General features: G+C 37.9%; 3 protein-coding genes across 4 annotated transcripts; 2 read left to right on the top strand and 1 right to left on the bottom strand.

Moving 5' to 3' along the window:
- Positions 1-2965, top strand: osgep (O-sialoglycoprotein endopeptidase). Of its 2 annotated transcripts, XM_077234823.1 has the most exons (13): positions 151-198; positions 350-391; positions 632-753; positions 847-966; positions 1045-1220; positions 1391-1486; positions 1627-1676; positions 1780-1858; positions 1962-2027; positions 2111-2201; positions 2302-2377; positions 2498-2596; positions 2827-2965. In XM_077234823.1, the coding sequence occupies exons 3-13, from the start codon at positions 639-641 to the stop codon at positions 2864-2866; spliced, it is 1008 nt and encodes a 335-aa protein (XP_077090938.1). In that variant the 5' UTR covers positions 151-198; positions 350-391; positions 632-638; the 3' UTR covers positions 2867-2965. The 2 variants fall into 2 exon arrangements, with proteins under 2 accessions (XP_077090939.1, XP_077090938.1); XM_077234824.1 differs by lacking the exon at positions 350-391 and having other exon boundaries at positions 1-198; positions 631-753.
- Positions 2966-3671: 706 nt separating this feature from the next.
- On the bottom strand, positions 3672-8764 carry LOC143742138 (uncharacterized). Its single transcript, XM_077234827.1, has 4 exons — positions 8612-8764; positions 6998-7720; positions 6867-6899; positions 3672-4423 (listed from the first exon to the last, which is right to left on the bottom strand). The coding sequence occupies exons 1-4, from the start codon at positions 8721-8723 to the stop codon at positions 4374-4376; spliced, it is 918 nt and encodes a 305-aa protein (XP_077090942.1). The 5' UTR covers positions 8724-8764; the 3' UTR covers positions 3672-4373.
- On the top strand, positions 8030-15875 carry LOC143742118 (GTPase IMAP family member 8). The gene is made up of 5 exons (XM_077234800.1): positions 8030-10264; positions 10884-11579; positions 11955-12671; positions 13883-14575; positions 14901-15875. The coding sequence occupies exons 1-5, from the start codon at positions 10234-10236 to the stop codon at positions 15701-15703; spliced, it is 2940 nt and encodes a 979-aa protein (XP_077090915.1). The 5' UTR covers positions 8030-10233; the 3' UTR covers positions 15704-15875.
- Positions 15876-16063: the final 188 nt, after the last annotated feature.

Below are 16063 nucleotides of genomic sequence, written 5' to 3'. Positions count from 1 at the left end.
AGGTCAAAATAGGCTAAAATCAATACCATACATTTATTTTCAGTACAATAGAAAGGAATTAGCATTTTTTATAAATTGTAAATACATGCGTATTGCTTTTAAAAAAATATTATCCGACTTATACCCGTCTATTTCATCCAGGCATATTGTGAAAGCCCTTTTAACTGTTGTTATGGTCTTACAGCCAACGAGTGTGTGGTAAGTGTGAAAAAGTCAAATGTGGAAATTAAGAGATTAAGCAAATCAAAATTATAATTTTTAGTATATGCATTAGTATAATTAACCAAAAACATGATAATCCCGACATCTTAATCAATATTATTTATTACCAGGCTCTTTTATCCAACAGCATGCGTAACAGAGGTCCGTGACAGCCAGACATCAGCAGAAATGCAATACCTATATAATATATATATATATATATATATATATATATATATATATATATATATATATATATATATATATATATATATAATTAAAAAAATTAAGTGTATATTTTAAACCTGTTCGTTTAATATTACTTTCACATAAGAAGAGCACTTTTGCAGGACTTACATGAAGACTTTTTTTTTTTAAATCAGTGTTTCATTAAGTGTTTTTTTTAAATCAAATGTTTCATTATCAAAGAAGACACCATGACTGTGGTGATTGGATTTGAAGGCAGTGCTAATAAGATTGGTGTGGGTATCATCAGAGATGGGGAAGTTCTGTCAAACCCCCGGCGCACGTACATCACCCCACCTGGCCAAGGTGAGCTCTAGTGAACAGTGCCATTTTATATAAAAGGTGCCACCGTTATTTTTTTAGTACTATTTTATTATTGCTTTCTAATGATCTTCTCAGGGTTCCTACCTGGCGAGACGGCCAAACACCATCGCAGTGTGATTCTCACTGTCCTCCAGGAGGCGCTTGATGAAGCTGGGCTGAAATCTGCAGACATTGACTGTGTGGCGTACACTAAAGGTGAATGGTTTTACTTACCTGTAGTATACTGTGCATTTTTCCACACTACTCCGCTCATCAAATATCTCTGTTGTACAGGGCCAGGAATGGGGGCCCCTCTGGTGACAGTGGCAGTTGTGGCCAGGACAGTCGCCCAGTTGTGGGGCAAGCCATTGCTGGGGGTGAACCACTGTATTGGGCACATAGAAATGGGCCGTTTGATCACCAATGCCCAAAACCCTACTGTACTATATGTGAGCGGAGGAAATACTCAGGCAAGAATTGAAAAGTCTTTCACATTATACTAATTCATTATACTAATTCATAAAAATTAGTATAATATATACTATATCAATTATACTATAATATCAAGTGCAGACAAGTCTATATCATATATCCTTCTTCATTTCACTCCTTGAAAGAATTACATTGCAATTCTCTCCAGGTTATTGCATATTCTGAACGACGTTACAGAATATTTGGAGAAACTATCGACATTGCTGTGGGAAACTGCCTGGACCGGTTTGCCAGGGTCATCAAGGTCAGTGCTTAACAAACTTCAAAACAAATATGTAGAATCTTATGTATGTTTTGGTTGATAACCTTGTAGTAGGATTGGAAAATATACTTTGATTATTTGGTTTGTGTAATTATAATATTTTACCTGTATTCATTTCACAGATATCAAATGATCCCAGTCCTGGATACAACATTGAACAGATGGCAAAGAAGTAAGTTTCCATGCACTTTAATGGTTCATGTACAAGCATTAAATACCTAAATTGTGTAAAAACATTTGGTTGATTTATGTAAATGTTTGTATGCATTCTTAAGGGGAACCAAGTTTATAGAGCTGCCATATACGGTGAAGGGTATGGATGTGTCATTTTCTGGGATTTTGTCTTATATAGAGGTAAGATGAATGGCTGGGTGAAGCATGTCTTTTGTTTCTTAAAATGCTGTTTGCAGTTCTATAAAAAAATCGTATTTTCCCTCAATAATTTGTTCACATGCAGGACGCTGCTCACAAAATGTTGAGTACAAGTCAGTGCACACCTGAGGATTTGTGTTTCTCCCTACAAGTGCGTATTTGAACCTATGCTTCCAATAAGACACATTAATTTATGATTATGAGAAGTGACTAAAAATAGCATGCGATTGACAGGAGACTCTGTTCGCTATGCTGGTGGAGATCACAGAAAGAGCCATGGCTCACTGTGGCTCTCAGGAGGTTCTGATCGTCGGTGGAGTCGGCTGTAAGAGCTACACATGAAATACACGTGTGTTTAGTCTCATTGCAGGACTGGGTCTCTGCATTGCAGTTTTGTAAGCAACTGTATGCGTGCTCTTTTGTAGGTAACATGCGTCTGCAGGAGATGATGGGGGTCATGTGCAAGGAGAGAGGTGCTCGAATCTTTGCCACGGATGAGAGGTGAGAAAGGATAGCCTTCTTTCGGGATGTCACTGCTGAAAGAACTTATGATAGCTCGTTCTCATTACATTGAGTCAGTGTCATGGTTGTAAATGTCTTCATGTGATATCGTGCCTTCAGGTTCTGTATAGACAATGGAGCAATGATTGCACAGGCCGGTTGGGAAATGTTCCGCTCGGGTCACGTCACAGAGCTGTCAGACTCCTGGATTACACAAAGGTAAACAACTTCACAAATAACCATCACATCCAGAAGCTAGGCATTCGGTTGATAAAACGTTTTGCTTTGTGCATGTTTTTTGCTTCCCATTAAAGATAACAGTGCTATTTTGTCATTAGGCTACTGATTTTTCCATAGCATGCTGAGATTAAATATAGACCCGAGATAAGTCGTTTCTCTTGTTTAACTGTGACTGTGATCATTCATTAACAGTCTATTGTGTTTTTCAGGTACAGAACAGATGAAGTGGAGGTCACATGGCGAGACTGATGTTATTGCTGCAACTGATTACTTATCAATATAATTTGCACTAAATGTCAAGTTGTAATCCCTTTTTTTTTCAATAAAGTCCATGATCCCATAATTAAATATTCATTTTCACATCTTTGACAGAAAAAGTGTTAGCACTTTCTTTAACAGTCCTGTTCACCATGTACATACTATAGTTATTACAAAAACTGGGTTATAACTAGGTACCAACCATAAAGCTAAACTTAACCTATGTAGTTACTTTATATTACCAGTATTTTCTTAGCAAAGTACACTGAAAGTACACGTACTATAGGGCTTCATACATCCCAGTCGAAGGCAGAACTTTTTTCTAATATTTTTGTAAAAACATTGTGGCAGACCAGGTAAAACTTTTCATGACGATGGTGTTCCATGGTGGAAGAGGCCTCTTTCAGCAGGATAATGCACTCTGCACACATTGTTCAGGAATGGTTTGAGGAACATGATTGAGTTCAAGATGTTGCCCTGGCCTCCAAATTCCCCAAGTGTGGGTTGTGCAGGAGCAACAAGTGCGATGCACAGCGGCTCCACCTCGCAACCCACAGGACTTGAAGAATGTGCTGCACTTCAGGGGTGTGTTGAGTCCATGCCTCGACAGGTCAGAGCGGTTTTCGCAGCATGCGGAGGACCAACAACAGGGTGGTCATGTTTTGGTATATCACTTTATATTACACCCCATGCAGACAAGCGGTTTATAAATACAAATGGATTCCTGAAATACTAAATATCCATCTTTTTATTTCAGATAAATTTCCGGGTTGTATAAAAACCAAAGACCATGAAATATTTTAACAAGTTTATTCAATTTTATTATGCAACACTGTTCGATTAAATCTCTGAACACCTTCCAGTGTAAATTATTTGTATGTTTCCAAAAAAAAAAAAGAGGTCATACACAGCAACGGATTCATGACCGACATTCAATCTGGGTGAAATATATATATTAAAAAACAGCATTAAGACCAATAGACATTTGAAGGTGCTGCCATAACGTGCCAGCTGCACCTCTGTAAACTTCATGAGAACAATTTTTGTGGGAAGAAAGGGATTATTGTGGGAGGGAAGACTGATGAAAAAAACATTCTGGATTTGATTCTAAAAACAAGCTCAGTCTTTAGAGAAAGGGATGACGTGTTCAACTACAGGTCAGAAAGTGCTTGACATAACCACTCGCACACAAGTAGGAACAAGGGAGGAATAAAAGGGATTTCTTAACTGTAAAACTGCAGTTCACTGAAATAAAATTGCAGCTTGATAACGCTTTTTTTTCCTTAAAAGAGACAATCCTCCACCATTAAAATGACAGAGGTATGCAGAGGGACTCTGCGCCTGAGGCAGACTCTGTTGTAAGGCAACCGAGAAGTCCAAGAAATCGATCTTCAAAGGGGAACAAGTCCAAAGTGTCTCGGTAGAAATGTTGAGGGGACGATAACCTGAGTGCGCCGTGTGTCTCGTATGTGTGTCTGTGAAGCTGTGTTAGTGTGTGCTAGGCGGGCGACTCCAGGGCGTTCTTGTACCAAACAATCTTTCCAGGGTCTGAAAAACAAAGAGAGTCTGTTAATGACAATCTAAAAATAGTCATTCTGCTCTTTCATGGATATTAATAATAGTGGTACACCAATATAACCAACCAAATCAACCAATATTTGCCATTTATAATTACTAGCTTTGTCAGGTAAGTTTTATGTTTTGCTGATGTGTCAGAAGTGGTACTTTTACTTTGACAAACTCCAAACTAGAGTCTTAGGCTCCAGTTTTCATTAGTTTACTGTCTGTCTAAAAGTTCTGTACAATACATTATTACAAAGAACTATTAAATAAAGAATACATGTTATATGCAAAAAGTCTAACCTTCTATTATTTTCTATAATTACTAACTGGGTTAAATGCTGTAATACTTAATCACCCACCATTTCAGCAAATATGCAATTATATGATTTAAACAAGCTTTTGATAATCTAATAAATATTTCGCAAATCTTGCAATCTGGATTTGTAGACTGCATAAAACATTTACTCTTTCTTTGTTTATTACAAATACTATAGTAGGATTACAGAATCAAGAAGTTACCATTTAAAGGGATGGGCATTTTTCAAAAATATTGTTTTGAAATATTTGGGCTCATAAAAAACGAATAATCATTTATTTAAATGACATTTAACGAGAAAGCAGTTATTTTTTAAGTTATTTTTTTTTTTTTTTTTTAGTTTGTCACTATTTCTGAACAAGCTATTAGGCAATATACACATCAAGCTTATATATATATTAAGGTTTTCTTTTAGTTAAAAAAATTCAACAATATGTAAACAAAATATAAAGAACATAAGCATTTAAGCTCAAGCAGCGCGAATGGGAAAAAAATGCTAATAAAGCAGACTGCACAGTTATCGTAAAGAACACATTTTCACCCTTTGTCCCGCACGTCACATTTTGAGAAAATGTCCCGCATTTTCATCAGTCTGTTGGTTTTTAATTATCATATTAAGAAAACGTGCATGAGTCCTTTTGCCTTTTTAAGAAAGCATTTTATTTATTCTTTTTGCGGGGTAGTTTTTCACTTATATTTAACAGCGCTTCGTCAGATGTACAAATACAACAGCCGTTTTTAAATTCCTATCCAATGGTTGAAAAGAAAGGAGTAAACACGGTCACTAGTAGGCTGTCAATCAAAACCTGAAGCGGTGATTCGTTCCATGTGTTTCTGTCAGAAAACAAATGGATAATTCAGTAAATTAAATTTTAAATTTAACAGAATTTATCAACTTGTTGCCTGCTGTGGTCGTTTTAATTCACATCCTTTCTAAAAAATATGAACGTTTTTGGTTTAATATATTCTTAATATATAAGACTGTCAATGATCTAAATTCATGTTGCTTTACATTTTATTTGTTCATTATTTATTTTGTTGGATTTTAGTAGGACGTGGTCAGAACTGTTTCTAAGATAGGTATCTGCATGATGCCTGCTGTATTTGGGCTAAGTGATGTTGAATTTAAATGTCATGTAAAATAAAGACATGTTATGTTACATTGTGATGTAATGGTGTTTTCTGGAAGGGATTAAAGAACAAAGAATATTTTATCTGCTTTAGTGTTGGTAACATGTCCCACACAAACTTAATCGTCCCACATTTGGCTTGTTTGATGGTGGTCATCCTAGAAGATATCCTATCTGGTCACTCGCGCTACAGCTGCGCTTACCTGCAGTCGCTAATGCAGTGATGGACAGCTGTCTTTCCTCAGTCAACTGCTGTTTGGATTTCATGTGAATTCTTATTGTGGTGGTGATAGTATTATAACTCAGTTTCATTAATTAATTTGATAAAAAGTAATTTAATATGATATTTAATTTAATTAATATTTAATATGAATTTTAATTAATTAAAAGTACTTCCATTTTGTAATATCATTTTCATCTTAATTTCAAACTAAGTGAGGACGACATTATGTGATCAAATACAATCCACTTGTTAAACACGCTCCACATCGCCACCAAGTGCATTTAATTATAACTGCCAGTTAGTGCTTGGGATTTATCATGGATTCAATGCATTAACGGCCAGCAAAGCAATGCAGTAAAATTCGAATAGCATTTTATTTTTTGAATAATAATTACAGATCGAAAATTCGTGCACATCCCTATAAAGTATAAATGTTTATTTTAAAGATTCATCTATCATCAAGTCCACCTGAATACAATTCTTTTCAGCAGTTATGCAAATGTTATCATCTGTAAACAGTGAGAAACAAATATATATAACATTTGAAGTGGATCATAACCTTTCATCAAAGTTATACATGAATTTTGAACAATATCCGTTCTTGCCTAACGTTTTTGATCCATTTTAAATGTGACCACTGTATGCATTATTTGTGTGTGTGTATATATTTAAATAAAATCCCTGCTCTTATAAGTTATCAGCATTGGCAGTCAAAAAATTTATATCGGTCGACCACAAAACGAAAATTAAGACACCAACCTTGTTTTTGTTTCCATAATATTGCATTCCATTCTGTGGATTAAAAGAAAAGAAATCAGTGAAATAAAGCACAGTGTGGTTAGACAAACCTTAATGCCTTGTGCATTGCAACCGCAACGATATGGTCTTACCTTGTGTGTGATACTCCAAAGCTTCTTCCAGGTGGCGACAGCTAAGCAGCAGCTCCTCTGACCTCTCAGAGCCTCTCTGGACCTGACTGGGCAGAGACTCTGAGAGTTTAACAGTAACCTCTCCAGCTACTGGATGAACAACCGCACTCTTCTCCTGGGGAACATCTGCTTCCGGGCCATCGCTGATGAAACTCAGTCCCCACTGGTTCTGCAGCAAAACCCCGATACCAGGTGGCTCTTCTGCCGCCCCAACAGAACCTCCTCCTGCCTTCACCTTGGAGGCGTAGCTGACAGCCGGCTGCAGTTTGGCAGGGCTGTCTTTCACAGGGAAAGCAGGTGGAGGTTTCAGCAAAGACAAGCTGTTGTCCACCCATCGTTCTTTCAGACCGGTTCTGGAGTGTCTCTCATCTGAACGTGGCCCTGCTCTCGGGCCGTCTCGTCGAAAGCTTCTTGCTTTATTCTGGTTGCGACGCTCTCTGTCGCGGCTCGATGTGAAGGTCTGGGTGTGGCCTACCCCGTTAAGAGAACCTTCCAGGCTACTTGGTGAGGCTTGACGTTTATCCATCCCAGAGGAACAGCCCCCTCCTCCCCCACCGCAGCTGCCAGAGCCAGGAGAGAGGCGACGGTTTCGGATCTGTGGTTCTGATTTAGGGGGTGACACTAGGACAGCCGGATCACACAAGGGATCGGACTCGCACACTGCATTGCTTGACTCCCAAGTACCTAAAGAATAAATCAAATCCAATTATTCAATCATGAAACATTCAGTTATCCAAAATCTTGAGTTTTAATCTAATGTAAATTTGATCATATCAAACCCTAACCATTTCCATTATATTACTACACTACAGTATTCCATTACATCAATAACTGAGTTAAGGTGTAATATATAAATCTAAAAACAATGCATGTGAGGAAAGCAAACACATGCCCCAAGCAAAGTAATGAGTCTTGAATCAGTGAGCCGTGGCAAGAAGTAACTGGAAATTTCTATCCGTCGCCTCCTTCACACATCTGCAAACTCGGAGAGGTCTAACCGGAGAAACTAGGACAGCTCAGTAAAATATATCCTACTAAGCGTTTATTAATAACATCTCATTACAAATAACAATGACGATTTGGATACACGATTTTTTTACAACACTGGTCTGGAAACGACACGAACACCCAGACATTAGCACACATTTGATATAGTCTAAATTAACTAAAACGTGTTTGTAAGTCTAACCCACCATTATGTCGTTAAATATTTGTCAAAATATCATTAAAAACGTTTGAATGTTTAAGTGTGTCGACATTGCTAACGCTAACAGCGGGCCGCTTATGTTTGGATGTTTAACGTTATCGCCCATAACAACCGCCTTCAGCAGAACAAACCTGAAGCGTCAGATTAAATAACAGCCACTGCTTGTTATTTCAGATCATTAAAAATCTAAAAGACAGCAAAGAAAGATGTTAGTGACCTCGGAAAGATCCAGAAACAAAAGTTTCATAAGTCTCGAGAGCTCATCATTCCATCCCGCTCGAGCACAAACAACTTAACTTGCTTTTGCAAAACACTCCCGCAATTTAACATCCAAATCAAGCAAAATACAATTTAAAGACGACACTTACCTGTTTTGATATGCATTTCGGTGTGGTAAATCCGGTTTTTAAGAGCAGTTTGGACTTTATTGTGTGTGTACGTGAGTATGTCGCGCAGCGGCGTGTTGCTTAATACGATCATACGGAAGTGACAGTCACAACGGGAAAATGGGGCGATGACAATTTCCGGGTGCTGATGGCGCGAAGAATAGAGGGAACGGCTCGTTAGAAGATTTGAAATTATGTTATGGATGATAACTTGAAAAATCTGGCCATTATCTAGATGTTCATGTAGTTGGCCATTACATTAGAATCAAACCTAAAATATATGTATATTTATGTACAATTAAACTCAATCACTTAATTTGATTAAACGGGATAAAATGTGATTAACAGAATAAAGGTTTAAATATGGTTTAAAATTATCTTAGAAAAAAGGATAAAGTATGCTATATTTTATGCTCAGAAAGGAATACAAAAAAGATCCCATGCAATGGCCATGCTATATAGTGTACCAAAACAAATGGACCAAAAATGTTAATGACTCATTAACATGTTAATGCACTACAAAGATTATTGTCCTATAAAATGCTCTTTAGAATGAGAATGTCCCTTCCTTAATGCAACTTGCAACTGACCCAGCTAGTAGCACATCATGGTTTATTGCAAGATGTATACCTACTAACTACAGCCTATTGGTCTTTCATGGGGTCTTTGAGGAAAGAGAAAAATGTTTTTTTGAGAACAAAACTGTCAGTCTACACAATAAGTCAGCATGCATGTAGATTAATGAAAATCTCTGGAGTTTAAACCTTGTCTCACCGTCAAATGTGTTATGTTTTGTAAGTGTCCCATGAGCTACTCCTGCTTTCCTCTCTGATTCTCCCCTCAAGTTTCTGGTTATTTCCCTTGCGGCCTTTCCTGGTCTCTTCAAATGAATATCTCCTGTCTTCGTTACCTCTGATTTTTTGTTCCTTTCCCTCAGTTTCTTGACCTCTTGTCTCGTGTGCATGATCAAGCTGCTTATCTGTGTTTTTCTGTTTGTATTGTATTTTGTCACTCGCTTGAGGAGGACACTTAGATTTGCTGATTGTTTGTGGTATTTGGTTTAAGCTTTAACTGTTGTGAACATTGCCCTTCTCTCTGTGATCAGTCTCTCTGAAACAATCACAAACAACGACAAAAATGTAACATAACAAAGATAAGACTACAGTTCGATTAGTAAGTCCATGATATCATGAAATCCAGACAGTAACAATAATAAATGTAGTAATTCTACAATGGAATAGCTTTCATATTATTTTTTCATCACCTATTTTAATAATAAAGAGCAAGAAAAACATTTTTGGTAGGGATCTGATTAAACAGAAACCATAACCTCATAAGTAGGCCTATATGGCTCTGTTGTGTATGAGGGAGTGGCATTTTGGTATTTCACTTTAGGGATTGGTTTATTACAGTATAAACTTTGGACCCATGGAAAAGGTTGACATTACACTTGTTCCAAAACACACCTAACGATGATTCACTTGTGTTGTCCATTTCCACTGGAAAACTACAATAAAAAAATACAAGAATTTGTAACATCCTATATGCGAGCCAATACAGATGAATTATGTTTTTAAATATATAAAACATCTTCATGACCTATTATGGCTCTAAAAGGAACTTCACAGGATCAAAGTAAGTTTTGTTTTAAATTTCTTAATATTTATTTACAAATGTACTCACAGACAATGTTCCCAAACATTAAAGGTTAATTGGGTCATCAAACTCACCATTTGAGTCAGTATTTGTATCTTTTAGCTGTGATTTAGAAGCGCAAGTTACAGCTGTGGGTCATATTGGGTATAATCTTATAAACTTTGCATACTTCGATGTTTGCAGGTTATATTTTAACTTCATGTCTCACAGTCTAATCTGCAAAGACTTGACGACAATAGAAGCACTGTATAACATGTGCATTTTGGAAGATGCCAGTGCTGGCATGACAAAAATATGTTCCAATAATGTTTTGCTTTCGCTCCCATTAAGTTATAAAAACGCTATTTCTGAATGTTCAAAAATAACGTTTTTTGCTAACGTTTTGAGAAAGTTTTTAAAGATCAGATAACTCTGACCAAACAGTCTATTAAAGTTATTTGAAGAATGTTTGTTCATGACTTTTAAGAGGACCTCGCCAGAATGTTAGCTAAAGTTCTAAGAACATCCCTGTTAGCCTGGTATTAACCTGAGCTCTGAATAATATAATGTCTTCTAAGTTAAAACATTGAAAATATATCACTCTTGTCTCTTAATCAAGGGAATGTGCAGCATATGTTCGAATTGAGGATCATCCTACTTGGAGGCCGAAATTCTGGAAAGAGCTTAGTGGGAAATGCTATCTTAAACCAAGAAGAGTTTGTCCTCCATGAACGGACCACTTGCCTAAAAAGAAAAGCCGAAGTACAAGGGAGAAGTGTGACGGTGGTGGATACCCCAGGTTGGTGGTGTGACTTCTCAGCACAAGACACACCAGAGCTGGTCAGGAGAGAAATCAGACACAGCGTCTGTCTGAGTCACCCAGGGCCTCATGTCTTTCTCCTGGTGGTGAAAACAGACTCTGTGTTCATAGAAAAGCGGAGGAGAGCCGTAGAAAAGCATCTTGAGCTCTTCAGAGAGAAGGTTTGGCGTCACGTTCTGGTGCTGTTCACAAAAAGCAAAAGCTCAGAAAATAAATCATTTGAGGATCATGTTCAGGCATCAGGTAAACCCCTCCAGTGGCTCCTGAAGAAATGCAGTGGCAGGTTTCATGTTCTTGATACCCAGAAAACATGCAATGCCAACCAAGTAATGGAACTGATGGGGAAAATTGACAAGATGGTTGCAGAAAATGAAAGACAACATTTTGAAATGGATGTAAAGGCTTTACAGGAGATAGAGGATAGGAAGAGGGAAGTGGAGCTCAAGGCTCATCAGAGACTGATGAAGATACAGAAACAGAGATCTACTCTGAAAGGTGAGTTTTAAAATAAGGTACACTAAAACAATAAATGTGCCATTAAAAGACAATTCCATATTATCGATTTAAATGCACTGTCTGACACTGTAGGATGTAGGAAACTAAATTGAGCTGGGTAATGACACTAACTTTGCAACCGAGCTAACATAGGTAAAATGTGTTCCAAGAACGTTTTGCTAACTGTTAAGTTATTAAAAAATGATTTTTTTTAATGTTCATAACTTAGAGAGAACCTTTAAAATGTATGCATTTTACAACATTAACACTGTTTTTAGTATTTGTATCAAGTGCTATATAAATAAATGTGAATTTACACTATTTTATCATATGCATTTTATTGTAAAACTTAATTGTTTTTCTTCCTCCCTTCAGTGCACTCATCTCATCACCATAACATAAGAATCGTCCTGCTTGGAGCAAAGGGCTCAGGGAAGAGCTTGACAGGAAACAGCATTCTAGCAGCAGGAAGTGACCTAAGTTTTACAGCAAAGAAACGGACCACACGGTGTATGAAGAAAATGTTCACAATGTTGGAAAGAGAGGTCACAGTGGTGGACACACCTGGCTGGTGGATGAACTACTTTACCCAAGATTCTTCAGCTTTTGACAAACAAGAAATTGTCAACAGTGTTTATTTGTGTCCACCCGGTCCCCATGCTTTCCTTTTGGTGGTGAGGTTGGACAGGTCATTCACAGAGATCTACAGGAGAGCCATTGAAGAGCATGTAGAGCTTGTTGGTAAGGACGTCTGGAATCACTCTATAGTGCTGTTCACCTTTGGTGACTGGCTTGGTGACACAACCATTGAGCAGTATATTGAAAGCGAAGGAAAGGCCCTCCAGTGGCTCGTGGAGAGATGTGGAGACCGCTACCATGTGCTAAACAACAAAAGCCTTGGGAATAAGTTCCAGACAACAGAGCTACTGGAGAAGATAAAGGAGATGACAGCAGGAAATAGCATGAGACACTTTCAAACAGATGAGAGTTTTTTTAAAGAGATTGAGAGAAAACGGAAAGTACAGGAAGACATGGCAAAGCTGCGGCGTGAAAATGTGCTGAGACGAAGAGAAAGCTTGAGAGCTTTTAAGAGTAAGTCAAGAAACTTTTCTTCCAGAATCATCTAATAAATTAGACTGTGATACAAAATTTGAGTATGAATCAAAGGTATACTATGCAACTTTGGTCCCTGCAGGCATTTTGCAAAAGAACATTGTTCTGGTTGTGCTTCGGCTCTCTGTGACTGTGTTTAGATGGATCTCAAGCTGACTAGTTGAAGACGTTACTGTAACTATACCCATTAATAGACATGGTACTTCATTGAAAATAAATTTCATCACAGCGCAACAACTTATAATGAAATTACCTTTCACAATAGATTATGCACAATGAACTCTGTTAGAGAGCGGCATATGGCAATTTATTGTTCTGTTCAATAAAATACTCAATTGATGAATAATAAAAACGTTATCTCCATGCCACATTTACAACACTTCAAATCCCTCATTTCTCGCCATCTCTGAAAAGCCAAGCCAGTGTTGAATCTGGTTTTATTGCGAGCTCTGTCACGCTCTCTTTTAACCTGCAGACTCTCCTCTGTTCTGTGTTTGTTTTAAACGGATGATCCCCTGGAGGTTGAAGATTTAGCTGCTCCATATAAACCTTTCTTGCTCGTTGTGACAACTAACCTATACTACTCACACACCATACACACGTCAAAGTAGCCAGAGTAACTTTTCTCTATTAATATATACATATATATACGACGAGAAAAGCACGGGTGAGTGACGTATGTAAGCAATTTCCAGTGAAAGCCACGTATAATAGGCTTAACATAGTGAATTAGGGTAAGACAAAAATGCGTTGTAGAAGAAGGATTGATGATGTATTGAATTTTTTTAATAAAAAAAGTTCACCCTCATTCAAACTCATAAGACTATGGTTAACCTTTGAAACACAAATTAAGATATTATTTATGAAACCTGAGAGGTTTTGCAACTAAAACATCCAAAAATCCAAAAAAGATCATAAAGGAATCTTAAAACTAATCCATATGAATAACATTAAAGTCAAGTAAATCCCTATATTAAATCTGTCACACTTCGTTAAACAATGCCTTTGTGACCTTTTTTGGATCTTCAACGTTTTGGTTGCATGGACTTTTAATAGGGGGACAGAAACTGATTTGAGAATCTAATTTCATTAAAAATATATTTCTAAGTCTTATGGGTTTGGAACAACATGAGGGTGAGTAAATGATGACAGAACTAACCCTTTAAGATTTGTTTTCTTTCTCTTAACAGATCAGGTGCGATTGCCCTCAGCCATAAGAGTTTTCCTCCTGGGCGGCAAGCACTCTGGTAAGACATCATCTGCATGCTGCATTTTGGGTAATGATGGACAAGAGGCTGACAGCCAAAAACCCATTAGAGGTACGGTTATGTTCAACGAGACAAAGGTTGAGGTCATTGACACAACAGGCTGGACAACTGAGTATCCAGATAATGCAGAGTTCAGCAAGAAACTTCTCCATGACTGGGTTTCTGGTTCAGCCAATGGGATCTGCATACTCCTGCTGGTTGTCAATGCCAGTTCCTCATTTACGCTCAAGAACCTGAAAGCAGCTCAGGACCATCTGCATGTTCTGGGAGGAAAAGCATGGAGCAGCACTATTGTGTTGTTCACGAATGGAGACTGGCTCGGTGATGTTAGCGTGGAGCAGTACATTGAAAGTGAAGGAGATGCACTTCAGACACTGGTGGAGAAATGCGGAAATATATACCAGGTTTTTGACAACAAGATCAAAGACAATGGCACTCAGGTCGCAGAACTGATGCAGAAGATGGAGGAGATGGTGTTAGAGCAGCTGCTAAACAGTACAGAAAATCAAGGGAACATTAAACGACCTCTAGTACATGGCGAATTGAGGTTCAGAGGGAGGATACAGATTGGGGAAGCGCAAACACTTCTTAGAAGCTCTACAGACATCCATCATGGTGAGTTATTTTTCCCCCCAATTTTTCTCCTTAGTTTTTTATGGAAGCTTGTTTTCACCACTGGAAAAAAAAGTATTTGTGACTTTAATCTCACAAGTGTGGTTCTTTTTCCTCACAATTACGAGTTTATATCTCTCAATTCAGACTTTTATAACTTGCAATCGAAAGTTTATATCTCCCAATTTTGAGTTAACACCTCGCAATATTTTTCAAGCTTCCATAGTTTATTGCATATAGTATTATTGCATTTAAGACATTTAGGTTTATATACTTGCTTGATTCCTGTATTGTATGTTTAAAGTGTTTGTAACTCATTTTGTATCAGGTGACACTGACATTCCAAGAGAGCATCAAATGTTTGGGATCTCTATATCCAGTGATCCGAGAATTACCATCACTGATTCCAGTCCTTCGCAAAATAAAAATGAATCACTGGCCTGCAGGAGTGTCCGATTATGTCGGACCTCGTTACCCAGAAACTTTCATCGAGGACTAGTAGTGGTGCTCAACAGCTCAGACTGGTTTCACCCAAATGAATCATGGATTGGTGTGAATAGAACAGATGGACCTGAAACAGGCTCTCTTGCTGTGCGCCATGTTTCACCAACTGAGCAACCAATGAATGTACAACAATTATTCAGGAATGAATCACAAGTGGAAAGGTTTTGTGGGCCAGCCCTTCCATATTACCATAGCAATACACCTTGCACAGCTCAAACTGCAAAAGAAAGAGCCTTTATGGATTTTGTCCAATCAGAGAGCCTGCAGAACCTAATTGACCAATGGGGTGAAAGTAACATTGAGGAACTGGAGGCATTCATAGATTCTTATTTTGAGATGGTGTGGCAGGAGAAATGCAGCAGCATGACAACAATCAACTGTGAGAGTTCAGGCATCAATGAGAACGATCAGGGACATCTGGCCTCAATTGACAGAAAACTGTCAAAACTTGACATCCTGGAGGGAGTTCAAAGAGAATTGTGGGAGCTGAAGCAAAGCATCAGGCACTGTAGTAGAATGTTTGAGGAACTGAAGGACAGAAGTAAAGAGACACATGACCCTAGCCGACCTTCTGAAGCAACTGCGTCAGCAGAAAGTGAGAAAATGGGTTGCTCAGATGAAAAGTGAATGGGGCTTTGCAGTACTGAAATGATAATAAAAAAAAGTACTAAAAATCAACATATTGGTTAAAATGGGTCATAACTATAACTTCACGAAATGGAAATGGAAGTTGCGATAGTCTTTTCTTCCCGATTGTGACATATATCTGAGTAAAATAACTTTTCGAACAAGAAAAAAATTTAGCCTGGGACTTTTTTCCATCAGGAATTTATTGGATTTGCTATTGGTCGATCTCATGTGAGTGACAGGTTGTCCCGCCCTCACGCCAATAAACATGTCATCAGAGAAGAGAGGAGATGTTGCTGCTGCAAGAGGGAGGGGAAGATATTTTGGATAAAGATTACGAGGGCACATGAATTTAAAAAC

The sequence above is a fragment of the Siphateles boraxobius genome, unplaced genomic scaffold (assembly GCF_051911475.1).
Source record: "Siphateles boraxobius isolate OS27281-9 unplaced genomic scaffold, OSU_SipBor_1 19, whole genome shotgun sequence".
NCBI lineage: Eukaryota > Metazoa > Chordata > Actinopteri > Cypriniformes > Leuciscidae > Siphateles > Siphateles boraxobius.
The sequence above is the reverse complement of the archived record's forward strand: the minus strand, read 5'-3'. Positions and strand labels throughout refer to the sequence as shown.

Excerpts from the sequence above, each read along its gene's own strand:
- LOC143742138 (XM_077234827.1), bottom strand. The coding sequence starts at position 8,723 with ATGATCGTATTAAGCAACACGCCGCTGCGCGACATACTCACGTACACA. Across the intron at positions 6,900-6,997 it reads TTTGGAGTATCACACACAAG|AATGGAATGCAATATTATGG; the intron begins GTAAGACCATAT and ends TTTAATCCACAG. Across the intron at positions 4,424-6,866 it reads ATTATGGAAACAAAAACAAG|ACCCTGGAAAGATTGTTTGG; the intron begins GTTGGTGTCTTA and ends TTTGTTTTTCAG.
- LOC143742118 (XM_077234800.1), top strand. The coding sequence starts at position 10,234 with ATGGCTCTAAAAGGAACTTCACAGGATCAAA. Across the intron at positions 10,265-10,883 it reads AGGAACTTCACAGGATCAAA|GGAATGTGCAGCATATGTTC; the intron begins GTAAGTTTTGTT and ends CTCTTAATCAAG. Across the intron at positions 11,580-11,954 it reads ACAGAGATCTACTCTGAAAG|TGCACTCATCTCATCACCAT; the intron begins GTGAGTTTTAAA and ends TCCTCCCTTCAG.
- osgep (XM_077234824.1), top strand. The coding sequence starts at position 639 with ATGACTGTGGTGATTGGATTTGAAGGCAGTGCTAATAAGATTGGTGTG. Across the intron at positions 1,221-1,390 it reads TGAGCGGAGGAAATACTCAG|GTTATTGCATATTCTGAACG; the intron begins GCAAGAATTGAA and ends AATTCTCTCCAG. Across the intron at positions 2,028-2,110 it reads ATTTGTGTTTCTCCCTACAA|GAGACTCTGTTCGCTATGCT; the intron begins GTGCGTATTTGA and ends TGCGATTGACAG.